The 12,471-nt window shown below is 41.2% G+C and overlaps 1 protein-coding gene across 8 annotated transcripts in view; it reads left to right on the top strand.

Moving 5' to 3' along the window:
• Positions 1-12,471, top strand: part of cep152 (centrosomal protein 152) — a 77,975-nt gene that overhangs the window by 48,365 nt on the left and 17,139 nt on the right. For 4 of the 8 annotated variants that reach the window (XM_068017926.1, XM_068017923.1, XM_068017919.1 and 1 more), the window contains 8 exons: positions 729-857; positions 971-1,101; positions 2,787-2,915; positions 3,542-3,674; positions 5,297-5,488; positions 7,129-7,419; positions 9,734-9,865; positions 11,101-11,748. In XM_068017926.1, coding sequence (XP_067874027.1) covers positions 729-857; positions 971-1,101; positions 2,787-2,915; positions 3,542-3,674; positions 5,297-5,488; positions 7,129-7,419; positions 9,734-9,865; positions 11,101-11,748 — 1,785 coding nt within the window. The remainder of the gene's footprint in view (positions 1-728; positions 858-970; positions 1,102-2,786; positions 2,916-3,541; positions 3,675-5,296; positions 5,489-7,128; positions 7,420-9,733; positions 9,866-11,100; positions 11,749-12,471) is intronic. The other 4 variants (XM_068017920.1, XM_068017922.1, XM_068017921.1 and 1 more) reach the window with 4 other exon arrangements.

Raw genomic sequence — 12,471 nt, 5'->3', positions numbered from 1 at the left:
ACTTTGGCGGTCTGCTTGGGGAACCATCCGACAGAATCCACCGTCTCTTTCTCCCGTAGAGCCCTGAGGACATTCCGTGCAGACCACTGCCTGATGGATCCCTTTCTCTGCATTCCGTTCATGCCACCATTGGTGTCAGAACCTTCAGTCACCTTGGCCTTAATCTCTGCTGCTCAGTTTTTAAATCTCTCTGCCTTCCACCTCTCTCTACATCTTTAGAAAAGCCTTCCTAACTTGGCTTGGTGGTGAATTATTTTAGCTAAATTTGTTTGTGAAGTGCTTTGGGATGTTCTTTACATTTAAAAGCATGTTTGGTTTTCTGTACACTTCAATTAATATGACATTGAGATCATACATTGCTACTGTGAGTCAGATGGTTATATGCTATGCACTTAAAGCTGATTTGTTATGACTTTTTAAAAATTATTTATTTATCCTCATTTTGCCCTTCATTCTTGAGCAGCAGTGTTTCTTTTCTATAAATTTCAATCTAGCACTGTTCGCAAAAAATTTTTTGGCAGTCTTCAACAAGCAGAAGCTCACTCCAACCCTCTCCGTCTCATGCTTGCATGCAATCAGCTGGCCGTTGATGGTGAAAGTTCATTTGGAAGCATGATTTAATTGTGAATTATTAATGTGTTAAAAGTCATTTTATTTTTTCAGTTGTATTCAAATGAACTGTTGGAAGACTCAAAGCTACAAAACTGAATTTTATTGTATGCACTCAGGTGAGGGCCAGCACATTAGAAAAGCAGCTGGGCGCAGTAGGACCCTGCTCATTTGCCTCTGAAAAGGCACTCCGAGAAGAAGTTGAGAAGCTGCAATGCGAAACACAGGTTCTACTCCAAGAAATTGAGGTGAAAATTACATTTTGAGCTGGAATTCAACACTTCAAATGGGTGCACAACCAGATCATTATACTTGATTTAATTCTTACTATAAAAGCAAAAATGTCTGTTTTGTTATTTAGGATAAGCAACAGCAGATTGAAAAGCTAACTGTTAGTGAGAAGCAATTTAAAGAAGCAAACCAGGAATTATGCAATGAGATGCGTCTGATGATCCAGGACTTTGACCAGGATAAACAAGAGGCAATTGACAGGTACAATGTAAAGCTATTAATTGAATAAAGTGGGCAATGGCACACAAGACAAAAGCGTTCTTGCATATTGATGGCTTACAATTGTTCAGCCTTTAATGGTTAGTGTACTTATCAGTTGCAAGAGTCTTTCTTTGGCCTCCTTATCTCGAGAGACAATGGGTAAGCGCCTGGAGGTGGTCAGTGGTGTGTGGAGCAGCGCCTGGAGTGGCTATAAAGGCCAATTCTAGAGTGACAGGCTCTTCCACAGGTGCTGCAGAAAAATTTGTTTGTCGGGGCTGTTACACAGTTGGCACTCCCCTTGCGCTTCTGTCTTTTTTCCTGCCAACTGCTAAGTCTCTTCGACTCGCCACACTTTAGCCCCGCCTTTATGGCTGCCCGCCAGCTCTGGCGAACGCTGGTGACTGACTCCCACGACTTGTGATCAATGTCACAGGACTTCATGTCGCATTTGCAGACGTCTTTAAAGCGGAGACATGGACGGCCGGTGGGTCTGATACCAGTGGCGAGCTCGCTGTACAATGTGTCCTTGGGGATCCTGCCATCTTCCATGCAGCTCACATGGCCAAGCCATCTCAAGCACCGCTGATTCAGTAGTGTGTATAAGCTGGGGATGTTGGCCGCCTCGAGGACTTCTGTGTTGGAGATACGGTCCTGCCACCTGATGCCAAGGATTCTCCGGAGGCAGCGAAGATGGAATAAATTGAGACGTCGCTCTTGGCTGACATACGTTGTCCAGGCCTCGCTGCCATAGAGCAAGGTACTGAGGACACATGCTTGATGCACTCGGACTTTTGTGTTCCGTGTCAGTGCGCCATTTTCCCAACTCTCTTGGCCAGTCTGGACATAGCAGTGGAAGCCTTTCCCATGCGCTTGTTGATTTCTGCATCTAGAGACAGGTTACTGGTGATAGTTGAGCCTAGGTAGGTGAACTCTTGAACCATTTCCAGAGCTTGGTCGCCAATGTTGATGGATGGAGCATTTCTGACGTCCTGCCCCATGATGTTCGTTTTCTTGAGGCTGATGGTTAGGCCAAATTCATTGCAGGCAGCCGCAAACCTGTTGATGAGACTCTGCAGACACTTCAGTGTGAGATGTTAAAGCAGCATCGTCAGCAAAGAGGAGAGTTCCCTGATGAAGGACTTTCCGTACTTTGGACTTCGCTCTTAGACGGGCAAGGTTGAACACCCTGCCCCCTGATCTTGTGTGGAGGAAAATTCCTTCTTCAGAAGACTTGAACGCATGTGAAAGCAGCAGGGAGAAGAAAATCCCAAAAAGTGTGGGTGCGAGAACACGCCACTGTTTCACGCCACTCAGGATAGGAAAGGGGTCTGATGAGCCACCATGTTGAATTGTGTCTTTCATTTTGTCATGGAATGAGGTGATGATACTTAATAGCTTTGGTGGGCATCCAATCTTTTCTAGTAGTCTGAAGAGACCACGTCTGCTGACGAGGTCAAAGGCTTTGATGAGATCAATGAAAGCAATGTAGAGGGGCATCTGTTGTTTGCGGCATTTCTCGTGTATCTGACGAAGGGAGAACAGCATGTCAACAATATCAGTTGCAAGAGTAGATAAGAGAATTTGTGCATCAATCTAACGCATTAAAAGCTTTACTTTGATGTGAGTGATACAAAATCAAGCCATTTGTTCTTGTCTGCTTTTTTTGATGTGATGCATTGCTGTAGATGTGAGCGAATTCATCAGCAACATCATGAGGATGCCAAATGTCGACTTCAGCAGGAGCTGCTGGAGCAGCATGAATTGGAGAAAGCTCAACTGACTCAGTTTTATAAACAGCAGATCACACAAGTAAAGTGAGTTTGTGATAGAATTATCTCTAAAGTCTTTCTGTCTGATTAATTTGAATTAGGACTTGGTCAAATGTCTGTTCCGTTTTATAAAGCAGTGTTGTCCAACAGAATGTACCTAGCTAACCATAGGTGTGACTATGATGACATTATTTTAGTCACGTGCATTAATTTTAGTGGAGGACGCTGTACATAGACTCACAGGTAAATATACTTCATGTAGGGTATATTTACTTCACAAGCATCTTGCACCATTCTGTAACCAAGGAAGCAAAGCACTTAATGATCAAAAGAAACTTGCAAACTCTGCCTTTTGGCTTACCATTTCACAAACTCAAAAATGTTCTAAGTGCACATGCGTATGCCATCCAAATAGGAGTATTGAGATGACAAATGTCATTGCTTTTTTATTTACTAATCGGAAATGCAATTTGTTCACGTGCAAGAAAGTACAGAAATGGACATGCCTTCAAAATGAGCCAATATGAATGTGTATGCATGATATAATAAACCTGGAACCAGGTGTGTGTAGTTTTGTGACTGATGAAATGATGCACTAATTTGTTGATGGAATTGCATTATTTTCTGGACCTTTTTTTTTCCCCCCTTCTAAATTCTTTTTCATGCATTAGTAGTCACCTGGAGCAACTGAATCATGAGATGTCTGGAGTGCAGGAGTGTTATATTACCATCTGTAAAGAAAAGGACTCGTTGGAGAGCAAATTAAGAACAGAAATGTCCCTCAAGTTAATAACAACTGACCAAGTTAGTACTTAAAATGAAAAAAAAAAATTATCATTCATGTTCAATGGATTTGTTGTATGTCCCAGTTCGGGGTTGAAACTCATAAGGTGCCTGTTCATTTCAAGACTTTAGAGACCACATTACATGATATTCCTCATCCGACACTATAACTACTTATACATTGTACAAACCTCATGCTAGTGCCACTAGTTCTTCAGTCCAGTCCTTGTACCACTGGCTGAATGCTGAATGTAGAATTATCCAGGCTGACTAAAACCAGCTGTTGGGAGGGTATATTTTAGCTGGTCTTCTGGCTGATGGTTTTAACGAGTCCCAGCAGTTTTGCATTTCACTTGCATATATTGCACAAGGCCCATGCTTTGGGATCGAATGGTGCTAGTGGTCTTGTACAATGTAAAAACAGTTTTCATGTTTGGTCAGGTGACTATCTTAATTAGAAAAACCATAGAACCATAGAAAAATTTCAGCACAGAAGGAGGCCATTCAGTCCATCGTGTCTGTGCCATTAAAAGCAGTTCGAATATGCCTGGTGGTTCTTCCTGTTCTGCCAAAATGTTTCTATGGTTCAATAGCCCGGAAAATACCTCCGTGAGAGGCCCATCGTGGGCCTCGATGCTGGGAAGGCCCTGCCCCAAATTACCGGCGGCAGGGCATCGTGCTGGCTCCCCCGCTGCTCAGCAATGGGATCCCAATTAAAATATTTTAATTTTTTAAATTACATGAATAAAGACCTTCCTTGATGCAGCGGCCATCCCGCTTCGATATTCCAGCCGGTTGCCGGAACTCCCGCGCCTTCTGATCACTGTTTGGAAATCTGAGGTGGAACACTGGTGGGGAGGGGGGAGGAGTGAAGTTTTCAGGGCGGGGGGGCAATGGTGGGGTGCATGGAAAACTCTTGCTATTGGTTGAGGGGATGGTGGGAAGGGGTTGAAGGTTAAAGTGAAGAAAGTTTGGGGATGAAGGGTCGGGATTGAGAGTTGACTTTTTTGTGTGGGGGGGGGGGGGGGGGGGGAGGAAGAGGGCAATTAATAAATTGAGTAGTCATTGGGGAGGTTGGGAGAGGTGATTGAAACTGCTAATAAAGTTTTTATTTTTTAAAGACCTGTACCTTCTATATAAAAAAAAAACAATTTAAATAAAAAAATTTGAAGCCCTTTAAAAATGGCACTGGTGCCTGTGCGGTGGCGCCAGATGCCATTGCCGGGGGTAGAGCGCCTGCCCCCTCTACGTAATCGGGGGCGGGCATTCCGCCCCTTCCATGTAAATGAGCCACCATGCTAACTATCGCGGTGGCTCAGCGCACATCTCTCGCGCGTGCATCCTGCCAAAAATTCAGCCCACAGTGTCAGCTGTTCAATGCCAACATACCCTCATTGCATTAAAACGTTTTGGTATGCACCTGCAGAAATAGAAAAAAATATAGAATTCTTGAGGTACAATGCTAATATCAGCTCCAAACAATCAAAAAATAAATGAGCTTTTCGACCTTTGGCAAGGACTATCTTTTTTTTCCCAGTCAAAACATACTACTGCTTGTAGAAAAAGGAATATTTGCTCCTCACTATAAATGTGCATTTGCACTGTTGGCTGTAGTCTTTGAAGTGTAAAGCTTATTTTTTCAGATGAAAGAAATATTTTCAGAAGAAATGAAAGAGCGTTTGAATGAGCTGCAGGCACAGCTGGAAGAAAAGCACAAAGCTGCAATGGTAGCTGCAAAGGACCAATGGATAATGGAAAAAGAAACCGATATTCAGCTGCAAGTTGAGAGGCGTGTTGTGCAGGCCAAAGCGCAGTGGCAAGAAGAACAACAAAAGGTGATATATCTTACCAATTATATTAAAGTGGCCAAAATGTGGTGCTCTGCTGAGCCTTTGCTGTTGTCACCACCTTAGTAATGAAGAGCTTGTAGATTTATTCTTGGCTTCATAAAATAAATCTCCTGTGCGCTCTGATTTCTCTAGTGGTATTTCCTGAAGTAAAGGGTTACAAAGAATTTTTTTTAATTACTTTTTCAGTTTTGCATGTTGCTTTGTGTTTGCAGTTTTGTTTTTTCTAAACTACTTGCTCCAGCGCTCCACTGTAGAAAAATTATTTTCAAATACAGTCAATTTGTTTTCACTCAACCCACAAAAATGTAGGTACTATTAATGGTAAAGCTTCCCTAGAGTGGTACTAAATTACCATCTTGTGTTTTCTCTGAATCACTAAAATTATGTAAATAACCTATTAGATGTGAGGTTGGGAAGGTCTGGGTCCTAGAGGAAAAAAAGAACTTGCATTTTGTATAGTGCCATTCGTGATCTCGGGATGTCTCAAAATGCTTTGCAGCCAATTAAGTACTTTGAAATGTAGTCATTGTTGTAATGTAGGGAAACGTGGCAGCCAATTTGCAAGGTCCTACAAACAACAATGCAGTAATGACAAGATAGTTTTAGTTGGTTGGATAAAAAACTATTGGGCAGGGCACTGGGAGAGCCCTTCTGCCCTTCTTCGAATAGTGCCTTGGGATCTTTTGCACCCACTTGAGGGCAAGCAGCTTATCATCAAATTGATTACTTCTGAAATACAGTGACTATTATGGAAACCGTGAGTGCAGAAGTGTCAATTACTTGCCCACCCTCCACCCCCTTCTGAGCAAAGAACAAAATTCCCAGTCCTGGAAATATAACTTGATAGACAAAAATCAACCCAGGACAAGCAGAAAGTTTTGTAACTGAATCACTAACTTGCTCAGCCCCAGCAGCAGAACGCTTTTTGGATGTAGCAGAACTCCGAGCCCAAAGAGTTAAAGTAATCAGTACTCGTAAGATGTAATTTCTTTGGCTGCATTTGCTGACAACGCAACCACTAGGTGGCACAGTACTGGCACATGCGCAAATGCAGCCTCATCCACTGAAATGTCACTGCCTGTGACGTCTCTGGCAGCTGCTAGTAATAAGGATGGCACTGCTCAATTTTCACATTTAAAAAAAATTAAATTTAAATCCCCTCAATGGCTGCGATCGCCACCTCCATCCCACCGCCAACAGTACCGCTCCCTCCCGCACCCGTCTGCTCGACACCCCAACCCCCCCCCCCCCCCCCAATTTTATGTATTGTAACTACAAACATTCAGATCTCCTGATTCTTTGACCCAGCTTGAAAATAAAATATTATTAGAGGGTATAATTTTCAGTCAACTGTACTTAGTTAATATTAAAATAAATTGCATCTTTTTGGGAATTAGCTATATAGCGGTCTATATAGTGATCCATATACTTCTACCAACACAATTGTAGGGTTGCTATTCCCAGGGCTAATATGATTGCTGTAAATCTATTTGATGCATGAAGACTAGGCTAGTTGGAAACTTTTCTTTACTATGAGAATAAATAACCTGTCTACCACTGGATGCAGCTTTGAGGACATTTTAATTTCAAGCATTGTCATTGCTTGTCCCTTTTTTTTTGGTTAGCTTAAAGACCAAGCAATACATGCACTTGAGACAGAATGGCAGCTTCGTCTTCATAAGACTGTAGAAGCTATCAAGCAAAAGACTTTGTCTAAGGTCGACCAAATTTGTCAAACTGAGCAGTCCTCTGGCACAGAAGTTTATAAGTGCCAAGAATTAGAAACTCGGCTTGCTTGCTTAAAAATGACGTTGGAGCATCAAGCTAAGGAAGAAAAGATAATGGCAGTTCGAGAGGCCTTAAAACAACTTGAAGTAGAACTGCAGAAAAAGCATGAAGATAATGTTGCCAAACGGGTAAGATATTGAACAATTATACCAACACAGAATGTGAAAAACTGTGTGATTTGGATTTTTACATAGTAGAAGTTAGTGAAAGACCTGATACACTTGTTTTCGTATAATGCCTCAGCATTTCTGAGACATCCTGAAGTGTTTCACAAAATAATTACTAATGCAGTGGAGTAACTAGTAGCTAGTTTTGTGCAGCACAACATCCCATAAACAGCAATTGGATGAATGACTGACTAGTTATTCTGTTTTTGGAAGTGTTGGATTGAAGATTGAGTTTTGGACATGGGCCCTTTTTCCAGTAATGGCATCAGATGTTTAACATCAGCCTGGCATCTTTCTGACTAAGGCACAAGAGTGCTACTTACTAAGTCAAGCTGATAATCTTTTTAGTGCTTTAATTGATAGAATACTAAGGAGTGCTGCTTTTGAACCACCATATATCCCCACTGTAATAATATGATGGTTGCAAATGTTAGTGTTGCTTTCAAGCAATCTCACAGTATTTACAAGACCACTTTCTAATAATCTTATTGGCTAGCTGATTATTCTGTGTTTGACAGCTCTGGGCCGTTGCTGTTAAAGGCAGGTGAAGATTTGGCAGATGTAAATCTCCACCAGACTGGTTCATTGCTCCCTGATAACTATATGACTGTTTTTGTATTAACGGTTGCTCATTGACTTTTTGAGTGCACTGATTGTTTGTTTCATGTCAAAGCAGAGACTGTAGTTCTCTGCATGTTTCTGTTGACCTTGCAAGCAGCTATCAATCAAGGGAAACCTTCCTAAGCAGAAGCAATTTACTTATGATTGACATCAAGATGCCATGCCCTGAGTTTGATTTCCCCCCTGCCTTTTCACCTATGCACTGACTGACTACTCATCCTTTGGTGATTTCAACCTCAATCTTGGCTCCCCTCCTCTTGCTGTTTCTTACAAATTCATTGCCCTCCTGCCCTCCCTAAACATCTTCCTCCATATAAACTTTCTTGCCCATATTCATGGCAAGCCCTTAAATCGTGCAGGATTCATGGACTCTCTGGCCCTGTGGTCCCCATTACTGACAAGGCCATCTGTGACTTCTTTGTATCCATTACCACACACATCTCACACCCACTTCTAACCCCATTTCCTTCTGCATCCGTCCTTAGAAAATTCTGTCCCTGTCTTTTACAGCTTTGATGCTCCCAATAGCCTAATTTTGGCCTTCCATTCACATTAATACTATTGCAGCTGTCAATTTTCTCAACTACTCCATCATTTGCAGCTTTTGATGTCCTCGTTCCAAGAAACACTCATCCCAATCATCACCCCCAGGACAGCTCCAGTCTTCAGTCCCTCACACCCAAGGAGCGCAGACTTGAGAATATCTGGCACACACGCTTGGATCCCTGGATCTGGATCACATCAAGCTCTTTCAGGCCTCACTGTCCTCTGCCAAAACCACCCAGTATTCTAGGATTTTCCTTAAGATCAAAGATAAATCCCAGCTTATTTTCTCAACTTCCAGCTATCTTAAAATTCCTTTAGCCATCTCCAATCCCTTTATCCTCTCCAACAACAAATGCAAGGAGCTCATGGACTTCTTTATCACCTAGGATTGAGACTATCCATTCACCTGTCTCTGCTGCTGCTTCCCCCTTTCCGCTTGCTTACCAAGCCAAGCCTTCCCTCTTCCCTAGCCCTGAGCCCGCATGTGTCTCTTTCTACTTTCTTTCCCATCTCTACTTATGCCCCCTCCAAGATCATCTCGTCCATGGGTCCCATCTATTGCTCCCTTGGTCTTAAAAATATAGATAAATTAATAACTTCTTCACCTTAGGAACTGAACATCATCACTGTGCCACACACACCAGACTACCTCCGAGTAGCATCATAGAAAATCAGCTAGTGGATATAAATTGTGATTTCCATTGTGATATAATTTGCTCTTGCTTCTTCATTTACATTGGTTAAAGGAGGCCATCTTGGCTGCCTCTGGATTAACACCAACACAGTGGTAAGGTAAGAAAGCAAGAGGGAATACACTCATTGGTTCTTTTGTGAGATGCTTTATACATTCAGAGCATTGCAGGGAGTACAAGATGGTCCTAACAACTGGTTACCAGGATACTGGTGGAAATGGGCTATATGATGGTTGAGCCATGGCTTAGTTATGAAGAAGAATGATTCAAGTGTTGAGCAATGACTTGTACTGTTTTCTAAATAAGCAGCTATATTATTTTATTGATAATTTAACTTGAGTTGGAAAAAAAAAACTAACTTTTTAGGTTGCTTTTAACAATAATCTGTTGTGAAGTAACATGTCCTGGTCTTTCAGGTTGAAACGGCGTTAACAAAAGCACGTGGTCGTTGGTTGGAGGAATTGACGAGCCTGCCTCAATATAGAGTCAATTTACAAATTGAGGAGAAGAAATGGGAGAGGAAGCATGAACAAGATGTGGCAAAGCAGGTAAAATGTTGTAGGGGCAGCCATTTTGTGTAGAACATTAGACGTCAGTATCTAGTTTGAAATGCATTGTTTCCAATGCTAGAGTACTAAAAATAATACTGAAGCTAAGATGCAGTTTTTAATCTTTTGGGTGCTTATTTTGTGCAGAGTGAACATCTGCAGAAAGTGATTATTTTTTTTCTCTTAGCATGAATAGTATATATTTCCATTTAGAGAAGCATCTACAAAAGTACCAACACACATTAAATTACATTATTTAAAGGATATAAGTCCAAACCATTCTAATTGAATCTAGTAGTTTGTTTCTTAGTAAAGTCTGTATGATCTGTGTGTCAAATTCACAACTACTGGATAGTGGTTTAATTATGAGTCAAAAGCAGCTACTTTTCTACCAAGTGCTTTCATATTTCATAAGGGCATGCATTCACTGCTTTTTTTTAATAACCATCATGATTGCATTCTTCTAACATTTGTTTAGTAGACTATTCTTGAATTGCCATTAGTTGGTACTGAGTAACATAAGAAAAAAGCAGTAGTTCTGTGTCGGTCAGCTTGGTGCAGTTAGTACAAACTCTCCTCCAGCTCAGTATATTGTAGTTTTGGCTCTTTTATATTGGGGCAGTGCCAAAAGTGCCATCCTTTAGATGAGGTTTTAAACTCAAAGTCCTTCTGCTGTTCTAGTGGCTCATTTGGATGTTAAAAGATCCCATGGTACTATTAAATGCAAGGGATTCCCTTGGTATTTTGGCCAACATTTCTCTCCAATATTGCCAGGAAAAGATTAATTAGTCATCCGTCTTGCTGCTTTTTGTGCGATATTGTTGGCACACAGAATTGCGGCTTTGTTTGTCTGCATTTCAAAAGAGATTCATTGTATAAAAATATTTTGAGATGGTTTGTTGTGATGAGGTAATAGATAAATGCAAATATGCTATATTCAAATTGATTTGCCTGCATAGTCAGCTGTACTGTAATTTAGGTTCCTACCAAGGTGAGAGCTCGAGCAGAAAATATGGAATGTTGGAAATCAGTTAAATAACTTCAAATAGAATTGAAGAAAAAAACATTTGACAAGATGCATAACCCAAAGTATTTTTAAAGGCTGCAATGTGAAGTCCTGTTTATGTCTGAATATTTTCCTGTATTAATTACTTTAATGGGATCAAATTGGTCCAAAAAAGTTTGATTTATCTTGAAGATGATTTGTTAATTTGATCAGTACTTGTTATTTGCAGATAGCAGCAGTACTCAAAGCAAATGATGAAAAATGGAAGAAACATGCTTTGAAAGAAATTGAGAAAACTGGGCCCAGTGTTAAAACTGTAGAATTGCAGGAAAAAATACTTGCTCTTCAACGCAAATTAGAACTTCAGAAAGAAGAAGCAGTAGCACTTGCTAAAGCTGAATTGGCAAAAGTTCGAGCTCAGTGGAATAAAGAGAAACAAGAAGAGATTAACAGAATTCATGAACTAAATGAAAAGGATTATCAAGCTTTCTTATCTGAGCATCGAAATAAACTCAGTGAAGTTCTTAAAACAGCTAAAGACGACTTTACACGGCAGAAAAATGAGCTGCTTGCGCAAAAGGAGGCAGAATTAAACCTGCGTCTCCTGGAGAAACAAAAAGAATGGTCAGCCAACCAAGAAGAAGTGATTAGTTGTGAAAGGCAGCGGTACGAATCTGAGCTTGTTGCTGAACTTGAATATTTTCTGAGTGAGATCTCAAAACACTTTGTTTTAAAGACTGAGCCCACGTGTTTCAGAATAGAGGAATATTTTAACCCTGCCAAACTCTCACATGAACAGGTTGATAAAGTGAAGGATCGCCTCCAGAGGGTTTGCACAAAAATGGTTGAAGAGATCCTTAATACTATCCAGAAAGAGGTAATGGCAAGCAGCTTCATGGTGACAATTCAAAAACATTTTGTGGCACCTTACAAGAGAATTCTTAAAACATTTCCAGTAATTGCATTAGCTGTGCATCTCCAATCTTTATTCTGCCAAATGCTATTGCCAAACTTGTCTGGCCTGGTGGAGTGGCATTTTAATGAGAACTTTGATGTTATGAGTCTTGATTTAAATTTCAGTGTCCATTTAGTTTAGTTTTGAGATACAGCACTGAAACAGGCCCTTCGGCCCACCGAGTCTGTGCCGACCATCAACCACCCATTTATACTAATCCTACACTAATCCCATATTCCTACCACATCCCCACCTGTCCCTGTATTTCCCTACAACCTACCTATATTAGGGGCAATTTATAATGGCCAATTTACCTATCAACCTGCAAGTCTTTGGCATGTGGGAGGAAACCGGAGCACCCGGAGGAAACCCACGCAGACACGGGGAGAACTTGCAACCTCCACACAGGCAGTACCCAGAATTGAACCCGGGTCGCTGGAGCTGTGAGGCTGCGGTGCAAGCCACTGCGCCACTGTGCCGCCATTCTTTTTTTTAAAATCCTTATTGACATGTCCTGGTAGATAGCGTTATAGTCAGTAAATGTACATATGTCAGCACATATTTGGAGCAAAATCTGTCTCTAGTTTGTCAGGTTGGTCATTTTATTGTCTGCACTTTACAATCCCATTTTTCTCTTTTTCTTAA

Source organism: Heterodontus francisci, chromosome 38 (assembly GCF_036365525.1).
Source record: "Heterodontus francisci isolate sHetFra1 chromosome 38, sHetFra1.hap1, whole genome shotgun sequence".
In the NCBI taxonomy this organism is placed as follows: Eukaryota; Metazoa; Chordata; class Chondrichthyes; order Heterodontiformes; family Heterodontidae; genus Heterodontus; species Heterodontus francisci.
This window is presented reverse-complemented; position numbering and strand designations above follow the sequence as displayed.